The sequence below is a fragment of the Schistocerca serialis genome, chromosome 8, assembly GCF_023864345.2.
Source record: "Schistocerca serialis cubense isolate TAMUIC-IGC-003099 chromosome 8, iqSchSeri2.2, whole genome shotgun sequence".
Lineage (NCBI taxonomy): Eukaryota > Metazoa > Arthropoda > Insecta > Orthoptera > Acrididae > Schistocerca > Schistocerca serialis.
In genome coordinates, this window is record NC_064645.1 from 184,050,275 (window position 1) to 184,064,679 (window position 14,405).

Here is a 14,405-nt window from a genome sequence, read left to right on the forward strand (position 1 = left end):
CCATTGGCAATGCTCCGGGAGTGAAGACAGTCAAGACAGCGCTGAAGACTCTGCTCAGTGAGACAGGCCTGTGGAAAACTGCAATAGATGGCAAAATCTTCGACAAAAAGGGAGCTGGAGACACCCGGCAGAAGACAGGCCATGATAGGGTTAATGTTGATAACAAAGAGGATGGCACTCAGGACAGAACCCTGAGGCACACCATTTTCCTGAATACAGGTGTCCGACAAAGCAGAACCCACACGCACCTTAAAAACTCAGTCTTGTAAAAATGCCCGAAGAAATCAGGCAGGCAGTATGGAGGATACCAGTTCTCCAGCAGGTGTTGTAGACCTTCTCCAAACTGAAAAAATTGCCACAGTCTAGGATATCCAAGGAAAACTATTCATGACATGGGTGGACAAAGTAACGGGATGGTCAACGGGAGAACGCCGCGCTTGAAATCCACACTGTGCATTCGTGAGTAGATGGCGAGATTTGAGCCACCACACCAGCCAGGCATGAATCATACATTCCATCACCTTGCAAACACAGCTGGTAAGAGAGATGGGGCAATAGCTGGAAGGAAGGTTTTTGTCCTTACCAGGCCTAGGTATGGGTATGACTGTGCCTTCATGCCAGCATCCAGGAAATGTGCCCTTAGCCCAGATGCAGTTGTATCTGTTAAGTAGAAAGTGCTTGCCCACAAGAGAGAGGTGCTGCAACATCTGAATGTGGATAGCATCTGGCCCTGGGGCGGAGGACCGGGATGAACTAAGAGCATGATCTAGCTCCCTCATAGTGAAAGCAGCAATGTAGCACTCACGATTCGGAGAAGAGAAGGGTATTGTCCAAGCCTCCTCCACTTGTTTCCTATGGATAAAGGCAGGGTGATAGTGGGAAGACTTCGAAACTTCCACAAAATGGCGGCCCAAGGTGTTGGAGATAGCAACAGAATCCACGATGACATCGGCACCTACTGTTAGGCCAGAAATGGGGGATGAGGTTGGCCCACACAACAGAGGAAGGAACTAGTGAATAAAATCCAACTAGTTCTTTTGTTATCCTGAAGAACTCGATGACACTTTGCACGCATCTGCAAATGCATGCAGTTTTACAGAGTAGGGTGGCGGTTAAAAACGCGGAGAGCACATCTCCGTGCCTGAATTGCATTGCGGCACGTCTCAGTCCACTAAGGGACTGGGACACGACGTGGTAAAGAGGAAGTGCAAGGAATGGAATGTTCTGCAGCAGTAAGGATAACGTTTATGAGATAGTCCCCCTGGTCATCACAACTGAGGAAATCTTGTTCTGCGAAGGTCACCACGGAGGAGTAAAGCTGCCAGTCAGCCTTTGTAAGATGCCATTTGGGCATGCATGTGGAATGGGTAGGAGTCAGCAGACGGAGAGCACACGGGAAGTGGTCGCTCAAGTAGGCGTCAGAAAGAACGGACCACTCAAGACGAGGGGGCAAGCTGGGCAGTGCACAAGGATAGGTCCAAATGGGTATAGGTGTGCGAGGAGTCAAAAAGGAAAGTGGGTGCACCAGTGTTAAGGCAGCAGGAGAGGTTGAGTTGGTTAAGAATGTCGGCCAAGAGGCCACCTCTCTGGCAGGCCCTGGGAGAACCCCTAAGGGGATGATGCGCATTAAAGTCACCGAGTAGCAAAAACGGTGGAGGTAGCTGCCCAATAAGCTGAAAGATGTCAGCCCTGGTGACACTGAAGGACGGAGGTACATAAATGGTACAGAGGGAGAAAGTCAGGTGGGGAAGGAAGAGGCGAACGGCAACAGCTTGAAGATGGGTAGTCAGGGAGATGGATTGACTATGAAGGTCATCCCGTGTAAGCAGCACGACACCCCCATGAGATAGGAAGCCGACCTCAGGGGGAAGGTCAAAACGAATCAGTAAATAATGTGGAAGCTCAAAGCAGTCTTTGAGGGTGCAATTTCGTTTCCTGAAGGCAAAATACAAGAGGATGTTGCGATGTTAGAAGCAACCGTAAATCCTCTTTGTGGGACCGAAGGGCGCGAGCGTTTCATTGGAGGACAGTCATGAGGAGGAAGAGATGTAGAGGTGTCAACTCAATGTCCGCCGAGGGACAGCTGGTGGAGTCGCTACTACAGTGCACAGAAGCAGGAGGATCCTGCTCAATGGGGTCCACACAAGTATTGGCATTGGTGGTGCGCACCAGCGAGACAGAGGCTAGCCGGACTAAGTGACCATATGGTGACACCGTCGAGCAGGATCTTTGAGTTGGTGAAGGGGAAGACCATTTGTCTTTAGCAGACTTCTTTGAGCCCTTCTGCTTAGAGGAAGACTTGGGTTTTGGTTGGCTGGAGAAAGTCTTCCCAGGAGTACTCCTTCTGGCCTTTCCTACCTGCCAGTTGTGAAGTGGGTAGCTTCGCCTCATGAGGTGAGAGTTTGACAGTTTGTTGCACAGCAGGACGGGGGGAGGGGGAGGGGGGGGTGGGGGGGGTGGGAAGACAGTGATGCTACCTTCTTGACACTGGGCGACTTCACAGCCTCAGAGCCGAATTTGAGGTCACATGTCTGTGTTGCCATGTCCCTCATGGAGTGAGGGCTAACAAGAACTGAATTATAAGAGCCAGACGGGGGAACACAGGGTTTTCGACTAGCCAGTAACTTGCGAGCTACTGGGGAAGGCACCTTTCCTTCACCCAAATCTCCTGAACAGTCCACTCATCGAGATACTTGAGACAATCCCGAGAGGAGGCAACATGGCCGCGCAGTTGAAACAGCGGGGAGAAGGAGGCAGACATTCACCCTCATGTGCATCCTTGCCACAGGTTACGCATTTGGCTGGGTGTTGACAAGATGTTCTAGTGTGATTGAACCGATGACACTGGTAACAACGCATCAGTTTCAGAATGTACGGCCAGACTGTGATGATTTCGTAGCCTGCTTTAATCTTGGACGGGAGCACCACCCTATCAAAGGTGAGGAAAAGAGTGCGGTGGGGGACCAAGGAAGAATTGACCTTTTTCATGACACGATGAACAGCAATGCAATGACACCCTGATCAGAGAGGTAAGACTGTATTTCAGCCTCAGACAGACTGTCAAGCAGCCCGGTGTAAACTACACCACGGAAAGAATTCAAAGTTCTATGTGCCTCGACACAAACAGGGTAGCCACGGAGAAGCGAGGCAGCAAGTAGTAGTTGTGCTTGAGTATCAGAAGCCGTCTCCAAAAGCAAAGTACCATTCCGTAAATGAGAGCAGGATTTCACAGGGCCAGCAATGCCAATAACACCTTTCTGAATAATAAACAGATTGACCGTGGCAAAGGACGGACCATCGCAGTATGCGATACAACAAGGAATCGCGGTGCAGCGGGAAGGGTCTTTCAAATCAGTAGCCTCATTATGCTTTCATTCGTCGCAATGGAGAGGATGAGTGACTCATCTCGAGGAAATCTCCCACAACTGCCAGTGTCTCCAATGGTGCGCTCCTTTGAAGTGGGTGCCCCCTACACAAGGGAGCGCACCCACCTTAGGTGATTGTTCACACCTCAGGTCACACCTGCCGAACACCTGACAGAGGGACCAATGGGCAATCTGGGAAGGTTACAACTCATGCAATCACCCCTCCCTGGGCCTGGCCTATACAAGGGGGTATGCGCAAACCCTACCTGTTGACCCGGGGCTGGGAATTATGCATTATCCAGTCACCTTTTACGTGTCAGACGCATGGGGCAGCCTTCAGGAGCGCACAGGGAGGAAGAAGAAAAAGAAGAGGATCCTCAGACGCTGAAGCATAGGAACGAGAGAAGAAGGGAAACAAAGAAAGGAAAAAAGGACCCCAAAAGAAAGTTGAGACTGTTCGCAGGTCAGCAACAGAAGGCAGAACATTCCCAATAATACCCCAGACATGTTCCCCAAAGGAGGGGAAAAAGAACTACAAGATAGGCATGCAGCACGGAAGGGAAAAAGTGCTGCAAAGGCTGGGGCCCCGTGGCAGCCAAGCACGAACCCGCCAAAGAGTGGCGAGCCCCATGGGGGGCTTCCACAGGGTGTAAGCGCATTTTTCCTTGTTAAAAAAAACACTTTTTCCAGGTGAAAATACCTTGCGCGAAGATACATTTTTTTGTGTATTAAGTGACAATATGATCACCCTTGGTGCTGTAAAACTTATCAATCCTTTGAATGGTAAAGGTTTTATACCAACTTAGAACTTCCTGGGACTTTAGGAAACAAAGTCCAGCAGGACAAAAAAGTATTGGAAACATCTTTGATGCATGGCACTGTGTACATAGCATATTTTTGTAGTACAAAAGTACAAATATGAATCCCACCAAATACAGCACACTATCTTCCAAAGATCTGAAATCGAGACTGAGCTGTGCAATGCACTTTTGATAGCCAGTCGCAGCTCATGTCACACGATCTCACCAGCCAATGACATCAGATATTCAGAGCTTAGAACATGTGGTGTAGTCAGCCTAAAGAAACATTCACTGTTAACTAGTGCATACACAAAAATAGGAAATGTAAATGGTTGAAATTAATATACTTACAATATAGCTACAAGAGAAGCTAGGCTTTCACATATAATATTGGTCATCAAAAAGTTTTTGCTGGTTTTTTTCTTCTGGAGGATTGGTTAGGGAAGCCCTACAAGCACAGCATAAATTGCAACAACTGAATATTTCTGACAAGTATGATCATAAATTTCAGTGTGGTGCACAGGATATTTTGTGGATTACCAGGCTGAATACATGTTCCAGTACGCACTTAGACTTTTCCATAGATAAGCCAATTATGTGTGAAATTGCTCAAGAACTTACCGCACTTTTTTAAGATAATTATACTTTTTGCCATCGTTATTGCATAATTTTTAATCTTTGAAAGAACTAAAATAAATACGAAAAACTACCTTGAAGCTTGGTCTTTTTTTAGTTGTAACCATTTAAGATAATCAGACACGAATGTGCGAGTAAAATTTTAAATAATGGCATAAATGGCTGGTCTTCTGGGCCAAAATGTTTCTGAGTGGCTAGTCCTGAAAGTGTTGAGCTTTGAATGAGAGTCAGGCACCCCATGATTTAAAAAAATTCTCATGTAACACAATTCATCTTGCATAAAAGGAAATTTACTTTAGAAGTAACACTTCTCAAACCACCATTTTCAATATTTTCCCAAGACCTGTTAGAAATGTAAACATGTGTAATGTCACACTCACCAAAAGCACTTTGTTGTTACAAAGTAATACGTAGGCTTCGTCCTAAAGCTTTTGCTGTTGGCAAATGCTTGCGTATACACTGTGTTTTGCTGTTGTAAATCACATATTTTCTTTGCAGTTGCAGTTTTATTGTGGTGTTATTCTCGTGTCTATGTTTTATTGCTGCAGTATTATTATGCAGTTGTGGGCTAAAGTAAAATTCTTGGTTAGACTATCAGTAAAAATTACAAAAATTTAACTGAAAACTAAAAATCTGAAAAATTTCGTGTTTATCCCACATGAAAAGATTCCTGCATTTTTCCCTGATTTCCCAGTTGTCCCAGAGTGTACATGCCTTGTTCCAGTATTTGATTTAGAAGTGAATGGCTGTTGTTACAACACAATATTTAGAATCTGTGTCTTCTGTACTTGCTAGACTAAATTAAATGGCAGCAGGGCTTATAATGCATTGAGTTTATGCTTAAATTAATGCACTGACCTTTCATATTGGAGAATTTTGTACTTTTAAGTCTCCTTGCTAGTTCAAAATTTTACTTAGAAATAAGGAAATTTTTCTACTCCTCAACTTTATTCTTTGCTACAGCTGTAAAATTGACATCATACAAAAAATCTGAATAACAGGATGCACAATGACACAAAGCTTCACAATTTTCACACCAATTTACACGAAAATTTCCTACTCAATGAAATTTGTTAATACACACAAAAATAAGGGTTCACGTGGTTTAAATATCACACTGCTTCAGAAGCTAGCATACAATGTCAGAGAAAAGGTAATTGTAAAAAAGAAAAAAAAATTATCTGGTAGAAAAAGTGACAGAATCCTAATCGACTGAATTCAAGCATGTTAAGTAAAGTGTCTGTATAATAATAAACACAATAGTTCAGCAACCTTCTGAGAGGCTGAGAAAAATTAAAAAAACAGTTAAAAAATATCAAAAAATCACAGTTCCCTTTTCTTGTATCACAGATCTGTATATGCCAGCAGCCACGAAAGACTAAGTACAAAATATTATGTTAACATTTCTCAGACACTGGCAATTAGAAATGTCCACCTTTTAGGAACTCAAATTTGCGTAGCTTTTTAATGTTAAGCTAGTTATATTACATGCGAGTGCCGGCTCTTTTATATAAAAGTCTGTAGAACAGTTTTAATAGTCTCCACCTTTCAGATTCACATTACAGATAAAGAACCATGTGATTAATATCCAACAGAAATAATGCACATTATAATGAATCACTCTTTGCGCTAAAGTGTGTCTACTGCTTAAGTGTCTGCTTGAACAAATCATCCAATATCGACTTTTTTTCTTATTAAGCATCACACTAGATTACATTGTGACATATGTTGGTGCAGTCATAACACCACAGTTGTTCTCTTTGGGAGACATCAAAATATAACCATCATTTCCCCAATATGTTGACCACGAGTTTTTAACAAGCCAGTACTTTTTGTCACCAAGTGCTCCATAACCAACCAATAGAACAGCATGGTCAAGTTCATCTGGAGTGTTACCTGAAACATTTCAAACACCTACAGACACAGGCTGAAATTATAAGGAGAAAATATGCGAAACATTATCACACAATTCTTTACTTTTGCTAGCAGCAAAAGAAAGGTAACACTACATACTGTTAATACTGCTGCCAAAATAACAAATGAGAGCCAGATAAAGATCTACCAAACGAAATGAAGTGGAATAGAAGAAAACAATCATTAGAATCTTAATTTTGAGCATCTTGCTATTTTGTTAAAGAAACTCTAGGGTAGTTGAAATGTGTTCACTCCAAACTGAAAGAAATATTTTTTGTAGTGTCTTGCATGGTGGAATAATTACACTATGAAAAATTAGCATGCTACTGTTGACTGAAAGGTGAGGAAATGTGTCTGCACGAGTTTACGAGGGTGGAAGAAAAAGAAGCCATGTAAAATTCTCTCTTGCAAATAACATAACATGAGCACATAACAATAAATTTCTCTCCTTTTGTTTTTCTAATTAAAATGTACAGGCAGGTACCTGCACTGGGACTGTATATATACAATTAATTTCAATTTGCTCCATACTTTCCTTTAAGAATGAGTAAATCCTATACATTTTGAGAGTGGATTTATTGTATTTTGTGCACAATTATCACATTTATCATGGCTTTTTTCTAACGTTATATAAATGTGTTTACCTACAGTGTTATTCTTTCACTGCTATCAATACACTATGGAAACATGCTGTTACACACAAAATCAGCCACAATAATAAGTGTATTGAGGAGACAAGTTGTATAGATGAAACTCATCTATTTTGTATCCTTCCACTTATATTATTGCTGCGTAGACGGTGTGGCAAATTACTAACTGAAGGGGACCTAGTTCAATTCCCGGTCAGGTCAGAGATTTCCTCCACTCACAGACTGAGTATTGTGTTGTCCTCATATTTGTATCATCATAATTGGCATTCCACTATTGAGATTGCTGTATGGGCACAAAAACCTATGTAGTGAAACTCCACATGATACGCAGACATGACATGCTGTGCCGAACACACTTAGAAAGTTTCTTGGACATAAAATTCTTGATGCTGCTAATAGGTAGCATTGCAGGAACACCAGCACAATGTGCAGTTATCTGACAATGTGACAGGAATGCATCAGTGGCCTGACTGGGCTTTTAATACATTTCTGAATGGCCGTTGTAGACAACCTCTCACACAAAAATAGTGAATTTATTTCAAATTTTAATTTTGTAAAACTGCATGGCTTCAGGCTTCAGGATTGCTATTGTTGATTGCCTCCTCATCAATGTGGCATATTAACCTCCAGTTGTGACATGGATTCCTGGAATTCCGATATCAAAGGAGTCGAGAGATTATCAGATGACCAATTTATGTGCTGGCTAATGTGCTTCATTATTTGGATGGATGGTGAAATCTCCGTAACATTACGCATATTGTATGCTGATAAAGTCCCTACAAATGCAACACTGTTCCTGCAGCTCGTTCCCTCCAACAACTTTCACTTTCTGCCTGACCCCTCTGCAAGTGTATTAAGGAGTTTTACTGCACATTGTTCCATTGCTTTTTAAGTTGTACAAAATGAAATTTGAAGTTAATTGTTTGTCTAAACGTCCATCATTTTATGAAACACATAGTTAGGGACATTTTGTTGCTGTAATACTACAACATTATTGTGGCCAAGATAGCACGAAGCCCAAGTCTACCACAGTAGTACAAGTTTACATGCCAACTAGCTCCGCAGATGAAGAAGAGATTGATGAAAAGTATGGTGAGATAACAGAAATTATTCGGATAGTGAAGGGAGACAAAAATTTAATAGTCATGGGTAACTGTAATTCGATAGTAGGAAAAGGAAGAGAAGGAAACAGCATAGGTGAATATGGAATGGGGGTAAGAAATGAAAGAGAAAGCCGCCTGGTAGAATTTTGCACAGAGCATAACTTAATCATAGATAACACTTGGTTCAAGGATCTTGAAAGAAGGTTGTATACATGGAAGAGGCCTGGAAATGCTGGAAGGTTTCAGACAGATTATATAATGGTAAGACAGAGATTTAGGAACCAGGTTTTAAATTGGAAGAAGAAGAAGAAGAAGAATGGGTAGCTTTGAGGGATGAAATAGTGAAGTCAGCAGAGGATCAATTAGGTAAAAAGACGAGGGCTAGAAGAAATACTTCAGTAACAGAAGATACATTGCATTTAATTGATGAAAGGAGAAAATATAAAAATACAGTAAATGAAGCAGGCAAACAGGAATACAAACGTCTCAAAAATGAGATTGACAGGAAGTGCAAAATGGCTAAGCAGTGATGGTTTGAGGACAAATGTAATGATATAGCGACATTTCTCATTAGGGGTAAGATAGATACTGCCTATAGAAAAATTAGAGAGACCTTTGGAGAAAAGAGAACCACTTGTATGAATATCAAGAACTCAGATGGAAACCCAGTTCTAAGCAAAGAAGGGAAAGCAGAAAAGTGGAAGGAGTATATAGAGGGTCTATACAAGGGCGATGTACTTGAGGACAATATTATGGAAATGGAAGAAGATGTAGATGAAGGTGAAACGGGAGGTACAATACTGCATGAAGAGTTTGACAGAGCACTGAAAGACCTAAGCTGAAACAAGGCCCTGGGAGTAGACAATATTCCATTAGAACTACTGACAGCCTTGGGAGAGCCAGCCCTGACAAAACTCTACCATCTGGTGAGCAAGATGTATGAGACAGGTGAAATACCCTCAGACTTCAAGAAGAATATAATAATTCCAATTCCAAAGAAAGCAGGTGTTGACAGATGTGAAAATTACCCAACTATCAGTTTAATAAGTCACAGCTGAAAAATACTAATGCGAATTCTTTACAGACGAATGGAAAAACTGGTAGAAACCGACCTCGGGGAAGATCAGTTTGGATTCCGTAGAAGTATTGGAACACGTAAGGCAACACTGACCCTACGACTTATCTCAGAAGATAGATTAAGGAAAGGCAAACCTACGTTTCTAGCATTTGTAGACTTAGAGAAAGCTTTTGACAATGTTGACTGGAATACTCTCTTTCAAATTCTGAATGTGGTTGGGGTAAAATACAGGGAGCGAAAGGTATTTACAATTTGTACAGAAACCGGAAGGCAGTTATAAGAGTTGAGGGGCATGAAAGAGAAGCAGAGGTTGGGAAGGGAGTGAGACAGGGTTGTAGCCTGTCCCTGATGTTTTTCAATCCGTATATTGAGCAATCAGTAAAGGAAACAGCAGAAAAATTCAGAGTAGAAATTAAAATCCATGGAGAAGAAATAAAAACTTTGAGGTTCGCCGATGACATTGGAATTCTGTCAGAGACAGCAAAGGACCTGGAAGAGCAGTTGAACGGAATGGACAGTGTCTTGAAAGGAGGATGTAAGATGAACATCAACAAAAGCAAAATGAGGATAATGGAACGTAGTCAAATTAAGTCCGGTGATGCTGAGGGAATTAGATTAGGAAATGACACTTAAAGTAATAAAGGAGTTTTGTTATTTGGGGAGAAAAACAACTGATGACGGTCAAAGCAGAGAGGATAATAAAATGTAGACTGGCAATGACATGGAAAGCATTTCTGAAGAAGAGAAATTTGTTGGTATCGAGTATTGTGTATAGTGTCAGCAAGTCATTTCTGAAAGTATTTGTATGGAGTGAAGCCATGTATAGAAGTGAAACATGGACAATAAATAGTTTGGACAAGAAGAGAATAGAAGCTTTCAAAATGTGATGCTACAGAAGAATGCTGAAGGTTATATGGGTAGATTACATAACTAATGAGGAGATATTGAACAGAGTTGGGGAGAAGAGAAATTTGTGGCACAACTTCACTAGAAGAAGGGATCGGTTGGTAGGACATGTTCTGAGGCATCAAGGGATCACCAATTTAGTATTGGAGGGCAGCATGGAGGGTAAAAATCATAGAGGGAGACCAAGAGATGAATACACTAAGCAGATTCAGAAGGATGTAGGTTGCAGTGAGTACTTGGAGATGACTAAGCTTGCACAGGATACAGTAGCATGGAGAGTTGCATCACACCAGTCTCTGGACTGAAGACCACCACAACAATAACAACAACAACAACAACAACAACAATGCGCCTGTAGCTCAAACCTGGCACAGATTCCAGCAATGGGGACGGAATTGTAGTTGGGGTTAAAGCATCTGTAAGGCAATATGAGAACTGCAAGGTTGCAGCACAATTGTACCATAATTATCGTACATGACAATTCATGTTCTGTGGCAAGATGGCTCCAAGAATGCAGAGGAATATACAGTGCAATGTTCACATTTGTGTTCAACTTGCACTGAACACGGTGCTGTCAGTCATCAATTCTGCATTATTTCACAGATGACTTCAGATGTTTGTTGCAATATTTGCATAAAAAAGCTTTGAGATGTTGCAAAAAGCAACAATAGTTTTGATTCAACATTCAAAAGTACATGTTGTACCTAACAATGAAATACCTACATCCCATAAAGATAAAAGCGGCTGCAGTGCTGCAACTCAGGCAAACTAGTAAAGTACGAACTTTTAGAACAAGGCATACATTTTGAGAACACTTGAGATTTAAATGTTATGCCTCCTTCTCAAACAAAGCATGCATCAGCAGGAACGGAATGCTGTGCTAGTGTCCATGATTATGATGTGGGATAATCCTTAAAAAGCAACTACTATAAACATTAGAGGACCAGTATATATTTTCGATAACTGCATGAGAAACTCAATATCTGACATACTGTCATGCTATCTCAGAATGCATGATAAGTTACAAGAAACACTACCTTCCATCAACTGAATTGTGTAGATGTTGCTTTTGTGCATCCTTAGTTGACTTTCAGCATTTAAATGAAATATGTAAAAACTATATTGGAACTCTAATTCCTGTCAATATAAGATGCTACATCATGTGAGTGAGTAACAAAGGCATTTGAGAAAGAGAAAATACCTTCTTTGAACTCTTACAATAAGTACAGCAAACAACTGAATAGTAAATCTTTATATATTTTTTAGACATTTAACATACAAAATTTTCTTTTTTACAAGTGTTTAGTGGTAGAAGTATTAGCCTAAAAAATGATTGATAATGAAAACAAATACTGTTAAACTATAATAAAGAATTGGTCAAACAGTCCAAGGGTGTACTGCCGGTTCATGGTGTCCAGTGGGCACAAAATTTCAGCAATCAGGCATCATCGGCATCATCATCATCATCATCATCATCATCATCATCATCATCATCATCATCGGGTGTGCTGACAAACTGACCTTCTGGGGGTGCATGGCCAACTTCCACACTCTCCCACTGCAGGATGCTCTCCACAGGGTTTGCAACTGAGGGCTGAAAAGGCAATTACATCAGTATCTGTAATCAGCGACACAAAGCACAGTGCCCTGGCAGCAGTACTGTGGGTGTACACACTCCCCTGGCTGTCTGCTTAATTAGACCCAGTGCTGGTTGCAAAGCCTTGTTGATACTATAGTCTCGGTCCCAATTGATAAGATTGACCCTGGGGCAATGCTGTCACCTCTTCACTTGCCAACAACGGCTCTAGGGCATGGACTACGTAGGGAGGGGCTCTTGGGTAGAAGGCTCGGGTGTGCACCCCCAAGAGGTAAGTTTGTCAGTGCACCTGATGACGGTGGCATGTTATAAGCCGAAATATTGTGCCAGATGCACACTATGAAGCAGCAGTACCTGTGTGGGACAGTTCAAGCAACAAATATGCCAGGAGAACCTGAAGAATCACACAATTAAGAATTACTTACCACATTTTGGTTCAAAATATACTCCGTTAGAGTAAAATGTGAATGACTTATGGGACGCATCTATACCAACAGATATTGGCCCATGTTTCAGTAAGGCAACTTTCAATGCATTTGCATCATCTGGGGTAACATTTACATAGCCTGTAATCTTGGCAGTGAGAGTTATATTATCCACATGACAGTATCCATCCTGTAAACAATAAAACCAATAGAGACATCCTTTTTTTTCTTCACAAATACAAGCAACACATTGTATTCTTTCATAGGAAAAACCTCTTGGAAACATTCTTTAAACAAACATTTTGTATTCTGCTCTGCTCTGCTCCTGAGAAGATCTGTCACAGATAATAGTTATTTATACTGTGATTAATTTATGTTTTTTACATTTCAGAACACAGTGGCATATTTTTGGAACAAAACAAGAAATTTCATATTAATTTCTTGTAAGTTTTTATAAAATAATTGGAATACTTTCGTTAGTATTATATTAAAACAAGACCAGAGTACTAAATACTCATTCCTGACACAAACTGCAATGACAAATACAGAAGATAAAACATAATAAATTCTTGACCTTTGGAATGTGTAATTTATTTGCTTACATGAAAAGGTGCAATGAGAGAAATGGGGGAACACAAAATTTACAAGCAGTACTGGCAAGCATGTTTGCAAACAATGCTTGGAGGACAGTCTAGAAAAATCCTTTACACTTGCCTCAAATTAAGGAATTGTTGGTTATAAGAGATCAGTATTTCAACAGCCCTACTTTTTTATTGAACAGTAGGCATGCCTTATATCAGGGTGTATACACGGACAAGGAAAAAAAATTCCTGGATTTTTCCCGGATTTCCCGGTTGAAAATACACTTTCTCCCGGGTGAAAATACACTTTATCCTTGTTAAGTGACAGTATACTTTTCCTTGGCACTGTAAAACTTATCAGTCTTTTGAATGTTTATGGTTTTCTACACAGAAGTAGAATCTGCCGGCACTTTAGAAAACGAAACCCAGGGGGAAAAAAAAAAAAAAAAAAAAAAAAAAAAAAAAACACGTTTTGGAAAGATCTTTGATGCGCAGCAACATGTACGCTGCATATTTTACGGAGGTATAAATTCAAATTCCGCCAAACACTGCATGTTATTTTCCGAAGCAATGAAATTGAGATTGCGATATGCTTTTGTAAGCCAGTCATAGCTCATGTCACGTGATCTCGCCACCTAATGATAGCGTAGGACACGTGATGCAGTCAACCAATAGCAAGATCACTCTTAAATAACGCGAACACACAAAAAAGAGAAGTTAGTGGTTTAAATTAATATACATATTGTTGCTACAAGAAAAACAAAGCTTTCACAAATAATATTGGTCTCGAAGATTAATAAGCTGCAAGAGAAGCTAAGCTTCCACATATAAAATGATGATCTTTTCGCGACTGTTACACTTAAAGATACATCACACAAATGTGCCAGTAAAATTTTTAATAACGATGTAAATGTCTGATCTAGGCTCGAAATCCTTGAAGATGGTCGTCCTCAAAGAGTTGATTTTTAAATGAGAGTTAAACGCTCTGTGATTTAAGAAATTCATTGCACATTCTTGCACATAGTTCATCTTGCGTAAAAGGAAATTTACTTTCAAAGTAACACTTTTCAAACCACCATTAGCAATATTTTTCCCTTGACCTGCTAGAAATTGGTTCGTTCCCGCAGTCGCCAGAGAGCGCCAGATAACAGGCGTCACTGCGCCTGCGCAGCTACGATGACGCAGGAAGCCCGCATGTTCGTACGTGTAAAACATTAAAAGATCTTGCATTATGTCATAAACTTGTGAACCATACTAAAATGCATAATTCGGCTTAAAGTGCACAATCGTATGTCCAGATTTGGATGTAAATTTTCTTGAGTACCAGTACTGTATTATCTCATGTTTGGT

At 40.8% G+C, this 14,405-nt stretch overlaps 1 protein-coding gene across 1 annotated transcript in view; it reads right to left on the bottom strand.

Moving 5' to 3' along the window:
• Positions 1 to 6,313: 6,313 nt before the first annotated feature.
• LOC126416724 (digestive cysteine proteinase 1) overlaps positions 6,314 to 14,405 on the bottom strand; it is a 74,830-nt gene continuing 66,738 nt past the window's right edge. Inside the window, exons 10-11 of the mRNA XM_050084538.1 lie at positions 12,475 to 12,664; positions 6,314 to 6,697 (exon numbers count right to left, since the gene is read on the bottom strand). Of these exons, the coding sequence (XP_049940495.1) occupies positions 6,513 to 6,697; positions 12,475 to 12,664 (375 nt within the window). The 3' untranslated portion in view covers positions 6,314 to 6,512. The remainder of the gene's footprint in view (positions 6,698 to 12,474; positions 12,665 to 14,405) is intronic.